Genomic DNA, 26,663 nt, shown 5'->3' with positions numbered 1-26,663 from the left:
TCAGACTTTACCAGGTCAGAGAACAATCTAATGTCTCTTCTGTGTCCTCTTCAGCTCTGATATTCTATATTCTTTTTTTTTTTTTTTAGTGAGGCAATTGGGGTTAAGTGACTTGCCCAGGGTCACACGGCTAGTAAGTGTTAAGTGTCTGAGGTCAGATTTGAACTCAGGTACTCCTGACTCCAGGGCCGGTTCTCTATCCACTGCACCATCTAGCTGCCCCTGATATTCTATATTCTATAGTTCTTGACTGCTCTGATATTCTCTGATTTAAAGCTCCTTCAAGTTCTAATATTCCATTTTAAAGTCTCTTCCAGCTCTAAAATCCATCTCCTTTCCTCCTTTCCTCTTTCCCTCTCTTCCTTCTTTCAACGTGCCTCACCTCAGGTAGGGCGGGTAGGGCTTTCTTCAGATGTTGCATGTGTGAGCACACACACCCGAATACACACACACACACACACACACACACACACACACACACACAGAGGCACACACATAACTACCCCCCACATACAGCTTTCCTGCTGGTTTGATTAGCTCTTGATTAAGAGGGCATTTAATTAAACGCCTTATGAGTTATCAGCAGCAAGTGACATTTCATCAGTGAGGTTTACATCTCTCTCAATCTCTCCCTCCTGCCTCTCTTTCTAGAACTCTAAGCCCCGTGCTTTTAATGTATGCATTTTAGTGGCAAGAGAAGAAAGCAAGAATCTTTCCCTTTCTAGCGTCAGTGAGGAACCCTCCACCTCCCAGTTCCAACTGAAAGAAGACGAAATGTCTAGGTTAGTAGTTCCCAATCTTTTGTCACTGCTAATAACCTGCTGGTTTTGACCTCAAATCTGTTGGACCCCCGCTATAGTCAGTTCTCTCTCCCATGATGCCCAGGGCTGTGTGGTAGACTCGGGCCAAAAAAGAGGTAATAAATAAGAGAAAGCCACATTTGATGAATAAATATTCTCCTGGGGTTGCTTTATGACCATGAGTCATGGAATATAGCAAATTCTCTGAAGAATTAAAGTTACAAGTCACCCAAAGAACAATGGACAGGCAACCACATATGACTAATGAAGAATTACGAAGGAAAAAGGCTATGACCAAAAATAAGTACAAGTATTAAAACAGATAGGCCAGTCATCATGGTAGTTGCGGTGGGGGGGGGGGGAAGATAGAGAGAGAGACAGAGAGAGAACCATGGGATAATCTACATGCTTCATTGGCTTCCACGAAATGTTCATTTTTAGAGAAAGGATGAGAGCTACAAAGCAGGAGAAGGCATAGGTGGTCACAATTGGCAACACTGGGAGGAGGAGGTACACCAATAAAATCACAGAGGCCTCAAAGTATCAAAGAAGTAAAAATAAATGTACTGGTCACTGATCAAAATTCTGATATTAATTCATGACAGCACATAGCTTAATGAACCAACTGTTCAAAATGTTTGCCATCAGTGCCTATGCATTTCTGAGATTGATGTACCACACACTGACCCATATGCACACACATTTCTATACTTTCTCTTCATTCTTCTCATCTTGTAGGTCAGGTGTCCTTTAACCTTTCACTTAAACTCATTATGTGCCCAGCAGTGGCTACACATGGTTTTGGTTTGTTGTTGTTGTTGGTGGTTTTTTTTTTTTTGGATTGTTTACTTTCAAACATACCTCTCCGGTGACTCTGAATTGTCCATTTTCCAACAAGTCTTTAAAGCTCACTTATGTCACACAAATGTCAGTTGTCATTTTTTTTGAATTTTATTGTTGGAAGGGACCTCGATGGCCAGCTGGACCAATCCATGGCCAACAGGAATGCCCACTCTCATATACATAACAGATGATCACCTATCACCTATGTTCCAGCTTGGAGGCCTCCAAGGAGAGGGGCCCCAGTGTCTCCTATGTCAGCCATTTCACTTTTAGATAGTTCTAATTGTTAGGTTTGTCCTGACATGAAGCCTCATTTTTTTGTCCTTTTTTTTGCAGGTCAATGAGGGTTAAGTAACTTGCCCAGGGTCACACAGTTAGTGTCAAGTGTCTGAGGCCAGATTTGAACTCAGGTCCTCCTGACTCCACCTAGCTGCCAAAGCCTCATTTTTTCTTGTGATGTCTATCCCTTACTCCTGGTTGGGGCCAAGAAGATTAAGTCTGATCCCTCTTCTCCATTACATCCCTTCAAAGACTTGAAGACAACTGACATTCCACCATTTTGAATTTTGTGATTCCATGATAATGAAACCAGCTCCCTAATTGCTCTTACTGGTGCAGCTAGGTGGTTTGGTGGATGGAGTGCTGAGCCTGGAATCAGAAAGACTCATCTTCCTGAGTTCAGATCTGGCCTCAGACACTTCCTAGCTGGGCAAGTCACTCAAGCCTATTGACCTCAGTTTCCCTATCTGTGAGCTAGAGGAGAAAATGGAAAACCACTCCAGTATCTCTACCAAGAAAACTCCAAATGGGGTTGGTCACAAAGAGTCGGACACAAGTAAAACTACTAAGCAACAAAAAATTGCTCTTATAAAACAGTACTATTTAATGATTGCATTCCCCCCCCCGTTTTAAACATCTTAGAGTGAAAACTATGCATCGTTTTTATTTTTTGAACCTAAGCAGGATGCATGGCTTTCTGCTTGTCCTCCATTTACACTGAGTGGGTTGCTCGACCAAAGAGGAGAGGGGAGAAGAAAGTTTGTGACCATACTAGGTCCCTCCCCCCTGGCCACAGCCCCACACTGCCTGCCCCTTTGCCATCCCTGCTTCTCTTACTTAAACTTCCATGTCATTCTTAACAGGGTTAGATCCAGAATCCCTGCCATCAGTGCCCTTCAGTTTCTCTTCCTGCCTTTGCCTTAGCTTCAAGCTTTTCCAACATCCAAACCCCCTTTCCTTCCAGAGTTGCTACATTCTGCCAGCATTTATTCATTCATTTAGTAAAACTTGACCAAGAGCCAACTGTGTTCAGGGCACTGTGAAGGGCTAGAGTTGAAAAAAACACATACTCCCCCCCCCAACTTCTAAGGATCTTCCCAACTGTAGATAAGATGGGGAAGGACATACTAATCCAAAGAATGGACTAAGTATGCAATGCTAGGCAAATCCCCTGACCTCTCAGACCTTCAGTTTCCTCCTCTGTAAATCACTAGGATTCTCTAAGTGGCCAGATGGGAATTCTGGGGGCCAGGGGAAGCCCCCACCCCCTTCTGAAACATCTCCGCCATTAGCCTGTCCCTGATGCCTGGAAATCTACTTTTAATGAGTCAATCTTTTGGGTTGAACATTGCTCACTCCCTTGAGCCTCTCAAAATGCAAATTCTCATGTTGCAAACTCCTGAATGTGAATGAATTTATTATATGTTTTAGTCCCAGGGATGTAGCAGCAAGAAAGCTCTGGGCATCTTGGGGGAAAGAGAAGAAGACTGTTGAAAACCAAGATGATTCATGCTGAGGACAAACTTGGAAGGCAGTGTAGAGTAATGGAAAGAGCATTTGTTTTGGGGGTCAGAGGACCTCATTTTAAAATCCTGACCCTGTCAACTACCACATGGGTGACCAAGTTACTGCGTGTCTCTGGAGTTCAGTTTCGTAATCTATAAAGACTAAATCTTACTATCCGTGTGACCCTGGGCAAGTCACTTGGGATCCTGGGTTCAGTTTCCTCATCAGTAAAATGAAGGGGTCAGAGTCCATAATCTCAAAGGCTTCTTCCCATTCCAAATCTATGATCCAGCTACTCTGAGTTCAAGGGACCTGAGGGACTACGGCTGTGAGAGATCACTTGCTATGAATCTGTCCTATCTTGTTCACAGGTTTTCCAAGGGTTGAGATGCCCCTTGGATTCCTGGAGTCATATCCCTGTTCTGCAGGAGTCAAGAAATTATTTTTAATATAATTTCCTTCCCCGATCTTACCAACTCCCCCCACCAACTTCTTAAGAGGGGAAAAAAGGGGGGGGAAGGTGCGGGGCGGGGAGGGGGGAGGCTGATTTGTTCTTTCTCTATGCCTGTGCTCTCTTCTCTCCAGCCCCGTATTGATTTTCCCTTCTTGCTTCCCACCCTGGTCCCCCGTCACCTTTACATGGTTTAATTAACTGCTCCTTCATTCCCCTGCTCCCAGCCCCTCCCCTGGGCTTGGCGTGCCAGCCATCACCTACCTCCCAAGGAACTCAAATTAAAAGATGCTGGGCAAGGGAGAGTGGAGGGAGTGGGGAGAGATGGGTGGGCTTAAAAATAAATAACCCACCGCACACTGATGGGAAGTTTGCGGGGGTTTGTGTGACGGAGCTGCCGCCCCTCTCGCTTTGACATTCACATCAGGGCTTCCAGCGCCTGCCAAGAGTTAATCAGGGCCCGACTAAACGGCTCCTTCCCGCACCTTTTCGAAGCTGCGGATAGATTTCAATTAAGATGCCTTAATACCGGCGCTGCAGCCAGAACAGCTCCAATCTGCTGCAAAGAGAGATGGGGGAAGGAGATGCCAGGGAGCGCCGCACCTTGTCTTCACTCCCTCTCTCCTTCCCTCCCTCCCTCTCTCTTTCCCTCCCCTCCTCTCCCCTCCTCTTTCTTCTCTTCCTTTCTCAGCACACCACTTCCCTCAAGGACCTTTTGTCCCCTCCATGGAAGTGGAGAGAAGTGAAGAGCCCTGAGCCACAGCTGCCACCTTGGCTATCTCTCCTCTCCTCTCCTCCTGGGCCTCGGGGTGTTTCTAACGCAACTACTACTCAGCCAGACAATCCAAGCTCTACCCCACTCTGGTCCCAACCTCCACCCTTATCTCCCACAGTCCCCCTGTAGGAGCCTGCCCACCACAGCCAGCTAGGTCTCCTTTCCATTCCTCCTTCTCCCCCACTGTGATCTCTGCTCTCCTACGGGCCGGACTTTGCTTATACCAGGGGTTCATAACCTGAGATTCCTAGATTCCAGGGGGTCCCTGAACGCGGATGGGGGGGAAACTCTTGTTTTATTATTTAACTTGTCAGATATTCATCCCCTATTTTCCAAATGGACTATCAGCTTTTTTAAGTTAGGAATTGTTTTATACCTATGGACCTCCCATTGGGCATTTAGTAGGAGACTAACAAATGCTTTGGGGCAGCTAGGGAGCTCAGTTGGATAGAGTTCTGGGCCTGCAGCCAGGAAGTCCTGAGTTCAAATCTGTCCTCAGATACTTCCTAGCTGTATGACCCTGGGCAAGTCACTTAATCCCGTTTACCTCAGTTTCCTCATCTGTAAAGTTAGCTGGAGAAGAAAATGGCAAACCACTCCACTATCTTTGCCAAGAAAACCCCAAATTGGGTCACGAAGAGTCAGAAGCGACTGAAACAACCAAACAACAACAACAAATACTTGCAGATGCATACAGGAGTATGACAGCATTCCAGGAGCCTTCTCCCATGAAGAGGCCCGCCCCTCTCCTACCTGGTTACTGCCACCACCCTGTCTCAAAGACTTAAAGGTAGACGGAGATGTCTGGAGCCCCTGCATTTAGTCACCCTCCCCTCCTTCCTCTCATACATTAGCATTAATGGGTATTCCCATTTACATCTAACAGACATTCAATGACTTTTTTTTGTGTGCGTGAGGCAATTGGGGTTAAGTGACTTGCCTAGGGTCACACAGCTAGTAAGTGTTAAGTGTCTGAGGTTGGATTTGAATTTAGGTCCTCCTGACTCCAGGGCCGGTGCTCTATCCACTGCGCCACCTAGCTTCCCCCCATTCAATGACTTTTGATGTGGTGTTTTGCAAACTTTAAAGGAGCTATATAAATGTCACTTATTCTATTGTTATTATTCAGCAAAAAGGAGGTTTCAGGACTACCGATACAATAGGGTGACAACAAGAAAGGGCACTGGTGGGGCAGCTAGGTGGCACAGTGGATAAAGTACTGGCTCTGGATTCAGGAGGACCTGAGTTCAAATCCAGTTTCAGACGCTTGACACTTACTAGCTGTGTGACCCCAGTCACGTCACTTAACCCTCATTGCCCCACCAAAAAAAGGCACTAGTTGGGGCATTAGGAGATCATTGGATTGTAGCCGCACACTTACCATGTGACCTTTCTGGGCCTCAGTTTCTTCATCTATCAATTGGGGATAACAATACCTTCCCACCCTACTTCACAATGCACTTGAAGGTACCATTTGAAATCATATTCATGAAAACACTTTGAACATGATGAAGTCTTGTATAAATGTAAGGGATTTTCATCACTTATTCATTCATACATGAATGTGTTCATTTATTCAACTAGTAAATGAATTTTCCTCCCTTCAAAATGTACAGGATTCCTAAGAGTGAAAACTCTACTTCCTTCTCCCTACCTTTGATTCCTGGTCCCAAGAAATGACCAGGCTTCTGGATGATGGCTGAGGGGGGGGGGGAGAGTGTCCAGAAGGGTAATCCATACCTAACCAGTGTTCTCCAGTGAGTTTGCCAAAGCCATCCCTGTAGGCCTCCCAGCCTCGGAAGAAGTTGACAGAACCATCTTCCCGACGCTGAAAAACCTGTGAAGAAGAGACCAATGAGGAGAGAAAATGAAAGACTGGAATCCCAAAGAAGAAAGGAAACCCCTCTGGTTTCCCTTCCCCACCGCACCCACATGGCAGATGACAGGACCAGGAGAGCTGCCATCAGCCTGTGGGTTGTGGGTTGTGGGTCCTGGGCTGCCATGGCTCAATTAGCCTCAAGCTGAGCTCATCTCTCTGAAGCTTCTTTCCCTGATGAATCTAGACTTGTTGGCTAACTTTCCTGGAAAGGCTCTGAGTTGGTTGTGTCTGCTTTATCTGGTCAACCTGGAAATCACAGCTGAATCTTTGTCTCCTGGGTTCCTTGGAACCCAGAGGACCTGGGTTCAAACTTTACCCAGAACACTTCCGACCTGTAGGACTTTGGGTATGTCAATCACTTAATCTCCTTACATCCCAGTTTCCTCTACTGTAAAATGATCAGATCAGGTTCCATGGCATGTGAGACCTCTTCCAGCTCTTGGTCTAATGATTCTAGAGCCATCCTCTGATCTTATCATCAGGACCTTTAAGGCCCAGGAATTCTGTACTTCCCAGAGAGACTCTACTTAGGGTGTTCTTTTTTTTGTCCCCCCAGGGCAATGAGGGTTAAGTGACTTGCCCAAGGTCACACAGCTAGTAAGTGTCAAGTGTCTGAGGTCGGATTTGAACTCAGGTCTTCCTGAATCTAGGGCCAGTGCTCTATCCACTGCGCCTAGGGTGTTCCACTGAAGAAAAATCTAGACACCTGGATTCCAGTCCTAGTTCTACTGCTAACCCACTGGAGACTCTCTTTAGACCTCAGTCTTCTCATCTGTAAAATAAGGGAGATGAATGAAATGACCTCAAGGACCCATCCTGCTTAAAAAGGAAAGAAATGGAAAAAAACCTATGCTGTTAAAAAAATATATGTCCTTTCCTTTGACAAATAGCAAGAGGTTGGAATCTCCTCTCATGTCTCCTGACTCCCAAAGGGCCCAATCTAATTACACTATATGCCAGAAGCCAAATTACTGTCATGCCTTGGCAAAGGTGCCAGTGGTCACCAAGGGAACCGGGGATGGAGATTCTCCCTGGGAAGGAAAAGGGAAGAGAGGGAAAGGGAAGCCTGGGTCTCCGGCCAAGGCAGTGAGCCCTTGCGGCGCTTGCAGAGCTTCCTTTTAATAACATCCCTGATTTGGGACTTGGGAATCCCAGCGGCTAAATTGCTTTGAAATAAATGCCACGTCGGTTTGCGCCAGAGCTGACTTGAGTATTCACAAGATTCACTGACGATTCTGTTCTGCGCTTGTTACAAACACACACACACACACACACACACACACACACACACACACACACACACACACATGCACGCATGCACGCACCCCAAACCTTTTCCATTAGCCAACGTTTTCCTTGCTGTGTTACTTTGCCATTTATTTAACAGACGCGGAATAAGTATTAGCTCGCTGAGACCCCAGCTACATACATGAATGTCCAATGAGTCAGAGATCATATCATCTGAGGGCTTTAGAGCTGGAGAAGACCTTAGAGTAATCTAGTCCAACATCCTCATATTACAAATGAGGAAACTGAGGCTGAGTGAGGGAAAGAGAGTGACCCCAGTGAATGGGAACTCCTCGTTTTTCTTATTGAGTGTGCTGATTCGGGGTCTGATTTTGTAACCTCCCACAATATTCCCCTTTGCAGACTGGAACTTCCCAGCCTCACTTGCTCCTGGACTACTAATTTCTTTGGGGAGATGTCAAATTCCATTGTTTGGGCAGCTTTTACATGAGGAAAATAGAAGGAGATGACACATCTTTTTCTTGCTCTGGTACCTCAGATCCAATGAGACATTGAATTTTTAAAATCCTCAGAAAGGGCTGGTTCAGCATGGAAGGAAATCCAATAAGATTTGAAAAGATCTGAGATGTAAGTGAGAAAGGTATTGATAGTTGGAGATTTGAACCCTAAGCACGTGCCTTTTTTTTTAAGTCCTAATCTTTGGCAGAAACACAGGGACCCAAAGGAGACTCTAGGTCCGAGTTGCTATTTGTAAAATGAGGGGATTGAACTAGATCACAGGTTCGTTACCATTTTTGTGCCAGTCTGATGAAGCGTGGGGGCTCCTTCTTAGAATAGTATTTGTTGCCTACATTCACAATCAAAAGAAATGCTAAATTAAAATTAGAGGTTAGAGGGAAAAAAAGATTTAATTTTTTTCTCATCCAACTTTATGAATTTCCTGAAATTTATCCATTTAACTCCAGATTAAGAACCCTGGGACTAGATATTTTACAAAGTCCCTTTCAGCCCTAACGTTCTGTGTTCTGATATTGTATGTCCTAATATTCTATATTTTATGTTCTGGGGTCCCTTCCAGCTCAGATGGACAGTCTATGTCCCCAAATCTCCTACAGTTATTGTTCTTTGACCATATGGCACCTATCCCAACCCCCTACCTCGAGGTACTACTGAAAGAGAATGGCCGATTCTATTCTTTTTTAAGATGTGACACAATAAACATTTATTAAATGCCTATTGTGGGGGCAGCTAGGTGGCGCAGTGGATAAAGCAGCAGCTCTGTATTCAGGAGGACCTGAGTTCAAATACAGCCGCAGACACTTGACACCTACTAGCTGTGTGACCCTGGGCAAGTCACTTAACCCTCATTGCCCTGCCAAAAAAAAAAAAAAAGCCTATTATGTGCCAGATGGTCTACTAAGCACTGGGAATACAAGTACAAAAGGAAAGAAGTTCCCTAGGTACTGTGAGAGATGTGGAAGGAAAAGTCTCAGTCAGTGATGCCCTCAAAAAGCTTACCCTCTGGATGGTAGAGGGAAGGCATGTGTTTGTTCGTACTGTTTCCTCATCCTGCTCTGCCAGTTTGAACCCTAGCCATCCTTCAAGGCCTAGATCAAGTCTTACTCCTTCCACGCAGCTTTTCTTGACTATTCTCCAACCTACTCCTTTTCCCTTCTTGAAATTCATATAGTGTGCCTCTAGCATTAAATACTAAGTCCTTCTCTTGGCATTTAAAACTCTTTGCAATCTACCTTTCCAACCTGATGATACATCACTCATACTTATACATTCTACAGGCCAGCTAGGTTCCTCTGTAGATAGAGTTTGGAATCAGGAAGACTCATCTTCCTGAATTCAAATCTGGCTTAGCTGTGTGTCCTTGGGCAAGTCACTTAGCTCTGATTGCCTCAGTTTCCTCATTTGTAAAATGAGCCGGAGAAGGAAATGGCAAACCACTCCAGTACTTTTGCCAAGAAAACTCCAAATGGGGTCATGAAGAGTGGGATGTGACTGAAAATGACTGAACAACAACATATTCTACAAGTCCAGCCAAAACGATCTGCTCATTATGCTTTCTTCATGGCATGCCCTCCCCCATCTCTGTGCCTTTGAATGGGCCATCATGCCCTGCCTAGAATCACTCTCTTCTCACTCCCACCTCTGTGGGCTTAATTCAAATGCTAACTTCTACCGGAGGCCTTTCCTGATCCCCTCCCCCCAATAAGAAGCCTTCCCCCTCCAAAAAAAATATTAACTTTTATTTGTTTTAAATACAGAGATTAACTGTATGGGAGAAAAAGTAATTAATTAACTGTATATGAGAAAAATTCTGTACTCATTGTTTTGGGCATAAGCCTGCCAGGGATAGATTTGTTAATTAAGTAATTCTAAGCATCTCTGCTTAGAGACAAGCCCAAAGGGACAGGCATCCATCATGTCTTTGAAAATTTCTCTGACACAAGCCATTTTAGCTCACAATTTATAGTATTACCAAACAAAAAGATAAAATTTCTCAATAAGACAAAAAATAGTAACAAAATTGAGCTGGAAGTTCAGGTAACAGTTTGGATTCATGAAACAGAACAAAAGCCACTTAGCTTTGGGTGATCTTTCAGAATACTTTTCTTAAAACCATTCAATCCCTCTTTAACCATTCCCTCAAAGTATTCTTCTTTCAGCCTGGTCAAAAGTGAACTCAAGAGATGCTTCTATTAATTTAATTAATCAAATACTATTTTCTTCTCCCAGTCTGATCCTAATTACTTAGCAAGGGGCCCTTCCTAGGCTGAAAAAGCTGATCCTTTTAGAAATTGGCCAGGCCTTGATAAGAATGATGTGAAAAGATTTCAGGGGCAGCTAGGTGGCACAGTGGATAAAGCACTGGCACTGGATTCAGGACCTGAGTTTAAATCCAGCCTGAGACACTTGACATTTACTAGCTGTGTGACCCTGGACAAGTCACTTAACCCCCATTGCCCTGCCCCACCCCCCAAAAAAAGATTTCAGGGCAGGACATTGTTCTTTTTGGGGGGGACAGGGCAATGGGGGTTAAGTGACTTGTCCAGGGTCACACAGCTAGTAAATGTCAACTGTCTAAGGTTGCATTTGAACTCAGGTCCTTCTGAATCCAGGGCCAGTGCTTTATCCACTGTACCACCTAGCTGCCCCCAGGACATTGTTCTGAAGTTTTAGTTAAAGAAAGACTAATAAGCGCTTCTCATTGAGATCAGACCAAGGTTTTCAGACTTAAGTACTGCCCTGATATTATTTTGCAACATGTAGTCTAAAGTGGGAAATGGGTGGGCTTCCACATGCTTCCATAATTTATCTGTCTCACTAGAACATTACATAGTCCATGGCACATAGTAGGCATTTTAATAAATGCTTGTTGATTGAATAGACTTACTGTATATATATTTATATATGGACTTGTTCTCTTGTTTCATGTGTATCTACTTGTTCTCTCTACCTATAGAACACATGCTCCTTGAAGGCAGAGACTGTTCCAGATTTCATCTTTTATCTAGGTCTAGCCCAGTGCCTGGCATCTAGTAACCCTTTCATAAATGCTCGTCGATTAATTAAGCTTAATAATCGCTTAGTTGAGCTATTGCTCAGTTGTACCACACAACCTAGCGTTTTATCATATGCTACCAAGCACAGGGATCACTTCTCTTTCCTTGTGTAATGGAGGTACACAACCTCCATCGTCTTCCCCTCTGAAGGGATTGTGTGTTCATCTATTTCCCACAGTGTTACCTGGGCAGGAAGTGCACGCTCACTAAATGGTAGGAAGTGCCTTTGGGTCTGGGCCGTAAAGGACATATGGGATTTGTCTTTGGAAGGATTAAGGAGGAGAGTGTGGCCTTACTGTTGGGGGCTGTCTAGCATCAAGAACACTGGGCTGGGCATTGGAAAACACTGGTTCAGTCCCGGCTCTGCCACTATAACTAATTGTGTGAATGGAAGTAAGTCACTTAACCTCAAGGGGCCTCCCTTTCCTTGTTTGTAAAATAAGGGGATTCAACTGGATGGGATCTTTCTAGGGTCTCTTCCTGCTTTAGTATTCTGTGATTCTTTTCCTTTCCATTCCCCCAACTGTCTTTGTTCAGGTCAAATTCAATCAACAGATTACTTTCTCCATGCACACTGAAGGCTCTGCAGAGGAATATAGAAATAAATAAGACCTGATCTCTCTCCTCAAGGAGCTTACCCTCCATTTGGAAGAGATAAGATAAGGAAGTACAGGGATAGCCAGAGACCAGACAATAGGTAAGTAGCATATGCATGGAATAAGATTCAGTTGTGGTTCTTCAGTCCTGTCCAACTCTTTGAGATCCCATTTGGGGTTTTCTTGGCAGAGATACCAGAGTGGTTTGCTATTTCCTTCTCCAGCTCATTTTACAGACGAGGAGAGGGAGGTAAACAGGGTGAATTGACTTGTTCGGGGTCACACAGCTTGTAAGTTCCTGAAGTCAAATTTGAAATTCAGAAAGATGAGTCTTCTTGACTCCAGGCCCGGCATTCTATCCACTGTGCCACCTAGCTGCCCTTATGGAATAGATAGGAATTGTGAAAAGAAAGAGAACTCATTGGGCACTGGAGGAATCAGGTAAGGTTTCCTGGATAAGGATAGATATGAGGACTTTTGAAGGATTTCTCTATCCCTCCAGAGATGAAAGGAGAGAATATTCTGCCTTAACAGTAGAACACCATAGGGACCCTTCTCTCCACACCTCTGACACTTTCTCTTTTTTTTTCTCTGATAGTCCTTTTGTGGGGAGGACAGGTAGCCCAATCAGAAGGCACCTAGACTGCTTCCCTGCCAGTGAAGATCACATCCTTTCTTTTTCTTTTTCTTTCTTTCTTTTTTTTTTTGGTGGGGCAATGAGGGTTAAGTGACTTGCCCAGGGTCACACAGCTAGTAAGTGTCAAGTGTCTGAGGCCAGATTTGAACTCAGGTCCTTCTGAATCCAGGACTGGTGCTTTATCCACTGTGCCACCTAGCTGCCCAATCACACCCTTTCTTGCCAGGTGCCTATGAGTGGAAACGACCAGCAGCAGGACTCTTGGGACCAGGAATCAAAGGCAGGGAGGAGGAGGTAGAGTTTTCTGGACTTCTGAAACGCTAATAGATCAGCCCCAAAAGTGGGAGGCCCAAGGGCAGACAGTTCCAAGATAATCAGAAGCAATAGCCCTGATTGTCCTCAGCAAAGAGGAAAAGAGGGGAAAGAGCTGGATCAGGGGATTAATGTGGCCTCTTCTCTCCCTTTCTTTCCTTTCCTTGCTCATAAAATATGAATTTCCCTCTTGGGTTTTAAAAAAATACAAAATAAAAAATAGTTATTTATTTATTTAAAACTAAAATATGAATTTTCCCAGTTCCTGGAGTTTCTTTCCTTTCGATTCCAACCATAAAGTTATTGATGCACAGAAAAGCTGGGCTCTGTCTCCCGATGTTCCTTTTGGGCTAGAGCCACGTGCAGGAAGTCAGGTTGTTGTTTTTTTCCTGGTTAAAAATTTCAAAAGCAAAGCAAAAGCAGGCAGACTTTGGTACCATCTCTTTCCTGCACAGCCTGGAAGAGGGATGTGTTTGCCAAGGGATTAGCTCTGATCCAAATGGCCCTGCATATGGTGGCTGGTGGTTTCAAAGGAAGGGAAAAAAGCTTAACTTGAGGCAGGGGAGGAAAAAAAAAAAAGCAACCACACACAAACCTGGGGCCAGATCATCTAATTGTTTTATGTGTTTGTCAGACACAGCCCCAGGTGGGTTGGGAAAACACACAAGATGCTGAGCTTCAACTCCAATCCTCTGACAATCAACCTTGAGCTTCACGGGCCTGGATGCCGAGCCAGTGGGCGTGAAAAGGGCTCTGTCAGAAGCTGCCAATTGTTTGCCGTGGCGGAAGAGCCATGGATTGAGTTTCCTGGGGTGCTGCTGTTCTCCTGAGTCAGCTGGGGGTGTGGGCTCCCCCTATACCCTGATTGCTCTTCTCCCGGGCCTACTGTCCTTGTCTGGGTGTTTCACTTGGGGGAAGGAAGGTGAGGATGCCTTCTTTTTACATTCATCCTCCACAGCCCTTGCCCACCTCTTACAGAGGCTTCTTTGGAGTGAGCTCTAGGGACTTTTTTTTTTTGGAGGCAATGGGGGTTAAGTGACTTGCCCAGGGTCACATAGCTAGTAACTGTCAAGTGTCTGAGGCCAGATTTGAACTCAGGTCCTCCTGAATCCACCTAGCTGCCCCTCTAGGGACTTTTGAAATCCGTGGTGCTTCGGCAACCTGGACCTTGGGGCTCTCATCACAAAACCTCAGAGGCTGTCCACCTAACAGACCTGGACAAGCATTCCCTGGACCTAGTACCTAACAAATGGTTATGAACTTCCCCCTGAAAACCTCCAGTGATGGGCAACCCATTACCCCCTGAGATAACTCAGGCTGCATTTAGATACTTCCTTATGCTAGGGAGTTTTTCTTCCTCTGAATTAAATCTGTCCCTCTGTAATTTCTACCCATTAATCCTTGTTCTGCCTTCTGAGGTCAGGCAGAACAAGACTATCCCTCTTCCTCATGACAGTTCTTAAAATAAGTGAAAGACAGTAATCATGTTAGCCCTCTGCCCCATCTCCAAGTCTATTCTTCTGCAGACTAAGTTTTCTCAGTTCCTGGAACTGATCCTTGTATAGCATGACTGACCCTCCGCAACTATCCCTATCCTATTCATCCTCATCAAGATGATCTCTTATCATCTTCTTTCCTAAAATTTAGGGTCTAGAATGAAACACTCCAGATGTGGTCTGACCAAGGTAGAAGGCACCCAAACTATTACCTCCCTGCCTTTATTTATTTATTTATTTATTTATTTTTTGCAGGGCAATGGGGGTTAAGTGACTTGCCTAGGGTCACACAGCTAGTAAGTGTCAAGTGTCTGAGGCCGGATTTGAACTCAGGTACTCCTGAATCCAAGGCCGGTGCTTTAACCACTGCGCTATCTAGCTGCCCCCTCCTCCCTGCCTTTATTAAGGCAACCTCAGGTCACTAGGTATTTTGCCTGCCATGTTCCTTAAGATATCAAGATGGTGGGGAAGCTAGGTGGTGCAGTGGATAAAGCACTGGCCCTGGATTCAGGAGGACCTGAGTTCAAATCCAGCCTCAGACACTTCACATTAGTTGTGTTACCTTGGGCAAGTCACTTAACCCTCATTGCCCTGCAATTAAAAAAAAAAAGCTAGGGTGTGATCTTCATGACTGAGCAATTGGTTAATAGTAGCCCTAGCTCAATACTGGGTGGGTGGGTGAGTAAGGGAAGCCCCAAATCCTCCCCTTTCCAGACTTCATGAGAAACAGGGATGCTGCTTTGGGTGAGCCAATGCTTGGTTCTTATTAATCATTTTAACGGCAAGAACAAAAGCCTAGAAATGGTCCTATTTAAATCAGTACTCCCAGGGAATGCTGACCTGCAGAATGTACTTGGAGTTTACCCCCGACTGCTTTGTCCTCTGTGAAGGGAGGCTTAGTAGGGGCTATGGCTGTAAGGTGTCATTGGCTTTTGAACAACTGGATGAAGGTGAGTAATTCCAAATGGCTGGTTTTTTCCAAAGGTGTCCCTGAGGGAGGCCGGCCCCTGGCCACAACAATGGTTCCATTGCTCACGGAGCAAATGAAATCATCTGAAAGTGCTTAACACAGTTCCTGGCACATAGAAGGCACTTAATAAATCCTTATCCCTCCTTCCCCTCCCTCATGGTATTTTGTAGGATCCAGGCATGGTGGAGAGAGAGCTGGCCTTGGAGCCAGAAAGGTGCGGGTTCAAGACACAGTTTGACTGTGTGATCCTGGGCAAGTCTCTTAATCTCTCTGTGCTTTCTCTAAGACTATAAGTGGCAGCGAATATGGACCTATACTAATATAGATATCCTAATACAAGTAAATTCACAGGTCTAGTCCCTATCTCTATATTTTAATAATATATCCCTAGGCAGAGCCAAGATGGCAGAGGAAAGGCAGTGAGCTCTCGAACTCATGACATGATCGCTCCCAAAACCAATATATTCTTATTTTAAATAACATGTTAATCATAGCACCTCCCTCCCTGGGTTGTTGTGAGGATAAAATGAGATAATATTTGCTAAGGGCTTTACAAACCTTAAAGTGATACATAAATGTTAACTACTTGCTTATATTCTTTAAAACTGGAAGGAACCTTACAGATAAATTTGTCTAACCCCATTTTTTAAACAAATGTGGAGAGACTCAAAAAGATTAAGTGACTTATCCAAGGTCACACAGGCAGTGACTGAGGCAAGATTTGAATCTGGGTCCCTTGCATCCAAATCCAGTGTTCTTTACACCTTTGCATAATTAGTCTTTGAGATTTACCTTCAGTCTCACTTTGCAAGTGACCCAAAAAGACTAATCTCAAGATTCTGTTGTTCCCCTTCCTTTGTTATCCCAACTGCATTTTCCAATGACCACTCACCCTTGCTTTCAACTGGCTCCAAAACACCGGGGCTAACTATCGTCAAAAGACAAAGGTTTTCTATGAGGCAGGAGATTTCTAAGCATGGACTATAGGCTCCCTCCCATGGAAGAGCTAGGTCCTAGGGTGGTTAGGGTTGGAGTTGCGGTGCTGGAAGGGAAGCTTACCATCCTCATCTATCAAGTGAATAGGTTGGACTTGATGTCCCATAAGTCTCTGAGGCCCAGGGATGTTAAGTGAGTTGCCTCTAGGTCACACAGGGAATAGGTTGGGAGAGCTTGGTCCTTTGGCTCCCAACCTAGAATTCTTTCCACTAGACCACATTGTTAGAACGATGACAATCTCATTGGAGCAAAGTTCTCCAAAGGGGACCCTTTCAAAGGACAGTTCTCATTGGCTGATCATTTCTGCTCAGTTGTCGTTGCTATTTATGATTACTTATTTGTTATAATAAACACTCTCGTGACGTTACAGTCACAGACCTAACACAGAGCCACCCCCAGCAGTGCTACATTCAAATCCAGTGCTCACACTTACCCCAATTGCCTCACCCCCCCCAACCCCTCCCCCCCAAAAAAAACCAAAACAAAACAAATCCAGTGCTCAGACCCTGTGAATGAAAAGGTTTGGATCCAGGATTCCTACTCTACCACAATCTCGTGACTCAAGGGGAAATCTGGCTCTGCTGGGCTAGGGGTGAAACGGCTTCAGCCATCTAATTGGGCAATCTCCTTCCTACTTCCTAGCAGTCTGGCAGCCAGAGCTCGGCTTCTGGGATGGGGGCTGCAGCCCCTGTGGGTGACAAATCCAATCTCAGTGTCCAGCCCAGTCTGCTTCTTATCTCTCACAGAGACGGGTCCCCCGGCAGTCAGGGATCAGCTTGGAAGCAGTTTCTTTGATGTGTTCAAAGAGGAAAGAATTTTTCCTCCCTCTTTGAGAGCTGCAGGTAGAAGGGGGGAAGAAGGAGGAGAAAAAAAATTGCTTGCAGGAGAGCCAATTAGAAGCAATTCTGAACCAGCTGACCTGATGTGGCATTAAATGTCTCAGAGAACTTGCAGCTCATTGACAAGGTGGACTCTTTTTTTTTTTTTTGCTTCTCTGCACTTCTCTGATGGAAGAAGTTAGCAGTGATGTGATTGCAAGAGGAGCAGGTGTAGAGATGGATTGATTCTGGTGGCAAGATCCTGCTGTGATATGTGCAGAGCTGGCCCTCATTTCCTGTGACCCCAAGGGATGACCATTCCCCTCCCAGGTTTCCCAATTTGGAGTCAGTTGTGAAGCCCTTGGGAGGATTCCCTCATGAAAATGAAGGCTCCTTCTGGAGGGAAGAAGCAAAGCCATTCCTAGGGCATGAGGAAAGGACTGACCAATCTGGCTTTTTACCCCCAGATGGATGGTTATTTAAGGTGGAGGAGAAGGAAGTGGCTCCAAAAAGATCAGAGGCAGAATAATACATGAGGATTGTATGTAACTGCCCCTGCCCAGTCCCCCATCTTAGACTCCAGGTTGCCCTTCTGTGATTTTTCTTCTCTTTCTGCCCTGAGACTTAGGTATAGTGTTAAAAAAAAATCCCTAGCTTTGAATCAGAGGATCTGGGTTCAAATCCTACCTTTGATTCTCACCATCCATGTGACCTTGGGTAAGTCACTTTAACTACCTTGGGACCACTAGGTGATGAAATAGATAATGTGAAACCTGGAGTCAAGAAGAGCTGAGTTTCAATCCTGCCTCAGACACTTACTACATCTGTGACTCTTGGCAAGTCATTTAACTTCTCTAGGCCTCAGTTTCCTTATCTGTAAAATACAGGATTGGACTGAATGGCTTCTGAGGTTTCTTCCAAATCTATGACTTTGTAGATATTAATTTTAAATCAAGGGAAAAAATAAAACATCATGAAGTGTCCAGGCACCTTAGTCCCTTAGGGACAGCCCAACAGAAATGCTATCTTTTTTTTGGAAACTGGGGATCCCTCTCTTGATCAGACTGAAAGCACAGCAACCACCCATGAGCTTGACCCCAATGCTGATCAGCCTGTTTCAGTTTGTCCTTCCTTAGGAAACAGCCTGGAGGCTTCCCACTCAAAGGGACTTGCTACTAGATTGGTGCTAGAGTTGGTGAGGATACCTGATTGGTATTAGCACTACTACTACTACTACTACTACTACTACTACTACTACTACTACTACTACTACTACTACTACTACTACTACTACTACCACTGCTGCTGCTGCTGTTGCTGCTGCTGCTGCTGCTGCTGCTCCTCCTCCTCCTCCTCTTTCTCCTCCTACTGGTTGATATGTATATAGCACTTACTATCTGCCAGGTATTGTGCTAAGAGCTTTACAATTATTATCTCATTCGATTTTCACCATTATTATCCCCATTTTACAGATGAGGAAATTAAGGCAAACAGGGATGAAATGACTTGTTCAGGTTGACACAGCCAGGAAGTGTCTGAAGCTAGATTTGAACTTAAGTCTCAGCTCATAACTCCCAAACTCAAGTGATCCACCAGCCTGACCCTCCCCAAGAGCAGGTAACAGGGACTATGGGCATGTACCACCAAGCCCAGCTAGAAATTGCGTCTTTTACTGGAGGATGAAAGACAAAGGATATATTTTCCCAAGACCTGCCTGAAGCAAGAGGTTGCACAGTGAATGGGTCCCAGATCTCTCTGAATTCCCATTCAGTGTTCTTTGTACTCTGCTACTCCTTCTTTGAGGAGGAGGAGAAGGCTGCAGGAGGAGACCCCTGCCCACACTGTTTTGGCAGGTTTGAGTCCATCAGAGAAAGTAGCACCTGGGCTTGTCAGCCCTTTATCCAAGATAGCTGCCAAATCCTTTCCTTTTGGGACTTTTATCAGGACATTAAGTGTTTCTAGCACATCCAGGACTAGCTTGCTGGGTTTCTTTAAATATCCCTCTGTAGATGTTAAAGTTTTTCAGCATTAAGTAAACCATTCCCTTATGGGTCACTTCCCTTTCCCCCTTTCTCCCCGCCCAGATCCTCTCCCCCCACTCTCACCTCGAAACAACATGAGTTTTGCTGTAAACTTAGAAGACTTGCCAAATCTTACTAGCCATCAGGAGCTAGCAAGGAGGGTTGGCTTAGTCTTTAAGCCTTCCCTGACCTCTCCAGCCCATAATGATTTCTCCAGGGACAACGAATAGATTTCAGGGGTTCATGAATTTGTGTGTGGCTTTTAAAAAAAATATGACTATTGCAATAATGGGTAGCTAAGTAGAGCAGTGGATAGTGCACTGGGACTAGAGTCAGGAAGACTCATCTTCCTGACTTAAAATCTGGCCTCAGACACTTATTAGCTGTGTAACCCAGGGCAATTCACTTAACTCTGTTTGCCTCAGTTTCCTTATCTATAAAATGAGCTGGAGAAGGAAATGGCAAACCACTCCAATATCTTTGCCTAGAAAGCCCCAAATGGGGTCATGAAGAGCTGGGCATGACTAAAACAACTGAAAAGCAATAATTTCAACAACTGGTTTCCTATATAATCCTATGAATTTTATTCCATGCATTTCAAACTATTATTCTGAGAAGCATCTTTAAGCTTTTCCAGTCTGTGAGAGGTTAAGAACCCCTGTCATCAAGCATTTACTATGTGGACCATTTATTTGGCAGATGTTTCATGCTTTCACTTTATGGTCTCCTCATCTAGACTATAAGCTCTTTGAGGGCAGTGACATTTCCTTGTTTCTTCTTTGAAATGGTGCTTCCAAGGAATCTCAACCAAATCCTCTTATAGAACCTCGGGAGATAATAGAGTTGGGGAGAAGGGGAGAGTGTGATAAAGAGGCCCTTTCTTTCTCTCAATGCTTGACCGTCTTCTGTGGGATGGGGGAAGTTGTACTAGATGGGGAATTAGAAGACCCTTGCTTGAATCAAGATGGTTCCTTACTACTCACAGGACCTCAGCCAAGTCACTAAACTTATCTAGATGTATAAAATAAAGGGACTAGACCATATGTCCTCCCTCCCACCTCTACATCCTGTGAATTCCTCATTGTGCTCCATGCCCTGCTAACACATTTTAGGAAAGGACATTGATTAACTGTGCAAAGGAGAGACACTAGGAGGTTCATAGGACTGGAAGCCATGCCTTACAAGGATCAATTTAAGGAATGGGGGGAAGAGGGAAGGTAAAGGTTGGAGGGGAAATGATCATAGGATTACATTTATTTATTTATTTATTTGGTGAGGCAATTGGGGTTAAGTGACTTGCCCAGGGTCACACACAGCTAGTAAGTGTTAAGTGTCTGAGGCCGGATTTGAACTCAGGTCCTCCTGACTCCAGGGCCAGTGCTCTATCCACTGTGCCACCTAGCTGCCTCCATAGGATTATATATTAAGAACTAGAAGGGACCCTAGGGAGTCTATTCCAACCCCTTTATTTTACAGATAAGTCCAGTGTGAAGTGACTTGCCCAAGGTCACATAACTAGTAAGTAGCAGAGGCAAGATTTGAACCCAGATCCTCAGACTCCTAATCCAGTTCTCTTTCTTCTTCACCACTAACTCTGATCACTGTTGCCACATATTTATGAACTTGCAGGATTATAAAACCATAGGCTTTACAGCTGGAAAAGACCTTAGAGGTCATTTAATGCAACTCTTTTATTTTTTAGATCAGGAAACTTAGGGTTGGAGAAGCTATCATATGGAAAAGGGATTTTATTTGTTCTTCTTGCTCACCAGTGGATCAAAATTAGAAGGAAATAGACTTAAGATCAATATTAGGATGTAGCAGCGTTTCCTGTTTGATATTAAATCGAATGTACAACCTGTAAGGTCTGCCTCCAGTTCTGAAGTTTTGTGATTCTGTAATTTTACCTAGATCAGAAATGGGGCAATTCCTTCCAGCTAGTGCCATCACTGGTGTGGATGCTACCCTAGGATCTAGAGATTACTCAGGGTGAGTTTAAAGAAGGTCAGAAACCCCGTTCCCCAAAAGGTTACTGCATTGGACTTTCGGTTCTCACGTGATGCACAGATCTTGTTTGATGCAGTCAGAATACTCTTCCAGGTGCTGAGTCCTATTCTGAGAAATACTACCAGTCCTAGTCCTCCATCCTGGGCTGACCTGGTACCTCATCTTGCCAAAGTTCACTGCTTTCCCCATAGGGGGACCTCTTAGATTGTCAGAGCAGCTAGAAGGCACTCAGCACTAACCTGGGATACTAGGCTTACATGCACTCCTGCAGACCTTGGCCAAAAGTTCTCTTCCAGCCTCTGACCCCTTCTTTCTCGCTTTCGTTTGGGTGGGAGGTTATGCTAAGATGTTCTGATCTGTCTCTCTCAGGGAACTACAGCTCTAGCCTGGCTGGTCTGCCTGGGAGGACAATCAGGAGGTGAAATTTGAGGACAGGCAGTTTGGACAAGGGCCGTAATGAGAATGGATGGTAACCGGTGGCAGGAGGGGCTTCCGTCTCCTTCCCAAACAACAATTGAGTTTCTAAGCGATTCACTTTGGCAGGGCACTGATCTTAACAGATGCCTGTAGGTACCTTGAGAGAGATTGGTTTTGATGGAAGCCAGAATGGATATTAATGTTTATTTGCTGTGGCTAGTGCTATTCACATGATAACTGCTTTTTCAGAGGGTTTTTTTTTCTTTATCATGCCAAAGCTTCAGATCCTAGCCCCTGAGTGGAAGATTGGTGTCATATCAGACTTCCTTATTGACTTCTCTTGTAACCTTCACTGATACTAACTCAGTTGAAATTACCTGCCTCCCAGCCCAAATCCTGAATGACTTCCCCTGAGATCAGTCCCAAGTCCAATAGAGAGGGAAAGATCCATCGCTTCTACCGGTGTCTCAGTCTTTTATTAAGACTGTCCTAACCCTTAACTCTGATTTCTGGGCTACAACGGCAGCTTTTTCCTCTGTGCCTCACTCCTAGGGATCTCTGAAGGCAGAGACACACCATAACTCAGTGCTTCTGTAGACTCAGAGAACAAAAGAGCTTTCAACTTCCAGACAGAATCTCTCCTTTGGAGCCTGAAGACGCGATTGGTGACGTGTTTGTCTTTTAACTCTTCTGAGAAGCCTAAGATCCTGTATCACTAACTCTAATGACCTCCCCTATATCACACTCTACTTCTCCCTGCCCTCTGTCTTTCTTTTCCACTGATGGCCCAGGACTGATCTCTTCCTTTCAGCTTTCACTAACTCCTCACCATCCCTCCCCCAATCACTCTCTTATTCCCCTGGCTAAACCTCTTCCTTCTTCTTCTCAGTCACTTATTTTATTTGAAACCAAACTTCTCCCTAGATATCTCTTGTCTTGGAAATCAATACTTTAAAAATAGTCCACATCAACTTCCTCCGTGAGGAAGGATGTTTTGTGGTTGGTGGCTCTGCGCATCTCTCATAGATGTCTTCCCTAGCCATTGAAGACTGCCCCTTGCTTAGCATATTCCAGCACTCACAGCATGATCAGGCAAATGGGCCTGATTAGTTGACCTCTAAGATTCAGGAGCCAATCAGCTCTGGAGATTAGCCTGTTACAAGGTGGTTACTGTCTACTAAGCTTCTAACACATGGTTTCCCAAACCACAAGCTACCAAATATCTCATTCTTATCCAAATGATAGCCAAACTGGCTGTCATCATCACATGCCCCTTTCCATGGCTTACTGAGCATCCTAACTGGATGGGGAGAGCTGTGTCAGTGGACGCAGAACATGTGCATGTACTAGAGAGAGTAAGATGAAAATGTTTATTTCAAGGTAAAATGATATCTGCTAATGATTATTGTTATTTAAAGTGCACTTGCACAGTTTTTTATAGTAAATTGTGGTAATATTAGAAATTATAGTAGAATTATAAAAAACTATACAGTAAAAAATAAAAATGTGGTCAAATTATTTTTTAAAATTATTGTAAAATTCTGTCTTCAATTAGTATAATTGATGTGCCTGGTCCTTTAGTTTGTAGTCCTACTCCACAGCCCTTATCAGCAACTAACCGCTTGATCATAACACCCATACACAATCCATTAATAATTGGTACTTTTACCATCCTCTTGATCTTCTTTCTCTCTCTCCACCTTCCCTCCATCCCCTCCAGCCCTGAGGAAACCAGAAGTAGCCTCTAATCAGAAAAACACAAGGCACCTATAGGCAAGAATGCTCACAAGAATGTTAAGGACAGAGACAGTAAGATTTGTTTATATGGTGTGGCCCTACTTAACACAGGTTACTCACTGGGACTAAGTTTGGGCCAACTTAGAATCTTGGAGGTAGGGAAGTAGATAGAAGAGAAAACTAAATTTGGAGTAAAAAAAAAAAACCCTCTGTATTCAAATCCTAGCTCTGCCACTTAATAGCTAAACAATCGTGGGTAAGTTACTTTCCTTCTCTGGGTCTCAGTTTCTTCATCTGTACAAAGACAAGATTGAATAAGATCTCCTCTGGCTCTAAATTCCTAGAATCCTGCAAATTCATTCTTTCTCCCTTTGTAGAAGCTACAGCCATACACCTGCTTCCTGTAGGCACTTGATAATCTGCTGTGAATAGGTTTAGATTGGTGGGAAGAGCCAGAACACATCTATGGAAGGGTTGTTGGCCCCAAACCATGGAAAAGTCTCCTAGAATTTAGAGCCAGAAGGGGCCTTAGCTATCACCTACTCTACCCTGCCTCATTCCAAGAAAGGGGAAATAACTTACCCAAGGTCCTATTGGCAGTATCAGAGCAGGAACTAGAATCACACAACCATTCTGATTGGGTCCATCACAAATTTATGTTGCATAACATCAACCAGGCCCTCATTGTTGCTAGGCAATCCTTTTACACCTCCCTAATCAACTCTAGAGTTGTTCTTCCAAACCTTATTACTCCTTCTCAAGCCTCCCATGGCTCCCCATTCCCTCTGTTCATATTTTGCTGGAAAAATGGAGCCATTTGCTGAAAGCTTTCTCTTCTTCCATCCTCTTCATCTCTGATGCCTTCTGCCTCTATCTCCTCTTTTACTCTTGTCTTATATGATGGGGCTGCCTTCCTCCATTCCAAGGCCAACCCCTCTAGCTGCACAAGTGATCCCACTCCATCCTTGTCTTCTCCAGAAGATTGCCTCCTCTGTCATCCCTATTCTCTCACTAATCCTCCATCTCTTCCTGTCTACTGGTTGCTTCCCTGCTGCCTTCAAGCATGCCCATTTCTTCCCCATTTCCACTTGACCCATCCATCCCTTCTGGCTAGCCTCTCATATCTTTCCTCCTTTTTTGTGGCTAAAGAAAGTCCTTGAGAAGGTTGTCTACAATAGCTGCCTCCAATGCCTTTCCTCTTTTTCTTTTCTTAATTCTCTAGTCTATCTTCTGACCTAATCATTCAACCAAAACTCTCTCCAGTTACTTATGGTCTCTTAAATGCCAAATCTAATGGTCTTTTCTCAAACTTTCATCCTCCTTGACCTCTCTTGCAGCCTTTTGCAGCCTTTGATGCTGTCGATCACTCTCCTCTAACACTCTCTTTCTAGGTTTTCACAACGCTGCTTGTGTCTAGTTCTCCTCTTACCTATCTGACTGGTCTTGCTCTATCTCCTTTGCTGTCACCCCCAATAACCATGGTGTCCCATGGGGCTTGCTCCCAGACTATCCTTCCCCCTCCACGCTATTTCATCTGATGACCTCATCAGCTCATTGAATCATCAGATGATTCAATTAATATCTCATGTCGACGATTCTCAGATCTACTTATCTAGACCTAACTTCTTTGTTGACCTCCAGTCTCACATCTCCAACAGCCTATTGGATATCTCAAACTGGATATCCTACAGACATTTGAAACTTGTGTCTGAAAAGGAATTCATTTTATTTCTTCTCCCTAACCTCCACTTCCATAAACCTTCTTCTCTTCCTGGCTTCTCTATTGAGAGGTTGAGGGTACTCCCCTCTTGGTCACTTTGCCTCCTGACCTAAGCGGTCGTCCTCCTTCTCTCACACCCCATATCTTATCAGTGGCCAAGTCCTGTCAATTCTACCTTTGTAATATCTCCCACATATCTCCCTCCTCTCCCCTGACATTGCATCACCCTGGTACGGCCCCTCTTTACTTCATGCCTGAACTTTTGCAATAACCTGCTTGGTTGGTCTCCCTGCCACAAATCTTTCCCCACTTCAATCCATCCTCTACTTGGTTGTCAAAGTGACCTTCCTAAAGCATTGGGTCTGAGCTTGTCACACGTACACACACACACCCCTACTTAATAAACCCCAATGGTGCTCTATCCCCTCCAGGATTGAATAGAAAATCCTCTGTTTAAAATTCACAGCCCTTCATAACCTGCCGCTCCACCTTTATGGTCTTCCCATGCCTTCTGCCTTTCTTTTCTTTTTTTTCTTTTTTTTTGAAATTGAGTTCTTTGTTACCCCAGGGGTCTTTTCCATTAAAAGGTAAAACAAGGTATAGGAACAAGGAAAAGAACCAAAGCGAAGGCACAAATGGTGTTAGAGCTCCCAAGAGTCACCAAGCCAGTCAGTGTTGCAGAAGTTCCCAGATGGTGCAGAGCACCAGCTACTCTGAGATCCAGAATGAAACACTGGCTTTTTTGCTCTTTTCTGAACAGGATCCTCCATTGCCTGATGGCCCTTATGCCAGGAGTGCTCTCCCTTCTCCTCCTAGCTTCTCTACCTTCTTCAAGTCCCATCTTAAATCCCACCTTCCAGGGGCAGCCAGGTGGTGCAGTGGTTAGAATGCCAGACCTGGAATCAGGAAGACTCATCTTCCTGAGGTCAAATCTGGCCTCAGGCACTTACTTAACCCACTATAAAAAGATAAATAAACAAACAAATAGATAGTGAGATAAAATCCTACCTTCCTACAAGAAGTCTAGCCTGGTCACTCTTTTTTTTTTTTGGTGAGGCAGTTGGGGTTAAGTGACTTGTCCAGGGTCACACAGCTAGTAAGTGTTAAGTGTCTGAGGCGGGATTTGAACTCAGGTCCTCCTGAATCCAGGGCTGGTGCTCTAGCCACTGCACCACCTAGCTGCCCCTCTGGTCACTTTTTTTTTTTTTTAGTGAGACAATTGGGGTTAAGCGACTTGCCCAGGGTCACACAGCTAGTAAGTATTAAGTGTCTGGGGCTGGATCTGAACTCAGGTACTCCTGAATCCAGGGCCGGTGCTCTATCCACTGTGCCATCTAGCTGCCCCTGGTCACTTTTTAATTGTAGTATTTTCCCCTCTGTTGATTTTCTTAGATTTTTCCTGTGTTGAGTTTGTTTTTATTTGCATGTTGTCTTTCTCATTATACTGTGAGCTCTTTGAGAAGAGGCCCTGTCTTTTGTTTTTCTTTGCATCCCCAGCCTTTAACACAGTGCCTGGCACATAGTAGACTCTTAATAAATGTTTGTTTATTACTGATTGACAGTCCAGTACTTTCTACTAT

At 44.5% G+C, this 26,663-nt stretch overlaps 1 protein-coding gene across 4 annotated transcripts in view; it reads right to left on the bottom strand.

Moving 5' to 3' along the window:
* The window catches only part of FIBCD1 (fibrinogen C domain containing 1), a 60,889-nt gene that overhangs the window by 6,909 nt on the left and 27,317 nt on the right, over positions 1–26,663 (bottom strand). For all 4 annotated transcript variants that reach the window (XM_043980140.1, XM_043980142.1, XM_043980141.1 and 1 more), the window contains one exon: positions 6,395–6,491. In XM_043980140.1, the coding sequence (XP_043836075.1) occupies positions 6,395–6,491 (97 nt within the window). The remainder of the gene's footprint in view (positions 1–6,394; positions 6,492–26,663) is intronic.

Source organism: Dromiciops gliroides, chromosome 2 (assembly GCF_019393635.1).
Source record: "Dromiciops gliroides isolate mDroGli1 chromosome 2, mDroGli1.pri, whole genome shotgun sequence".
NCBI classification, from domain to species: Eukaryota; Metazoa; Chordata; class Mammalia; order Microbiotheria; family Microbiotheriidae; genus Dromiciops; species Dromiciops gliroides.
Note: the sequence above shows the minus strand (reverse complement) of the source record. Positions and strands in the feature narration are given on the sequence as shown.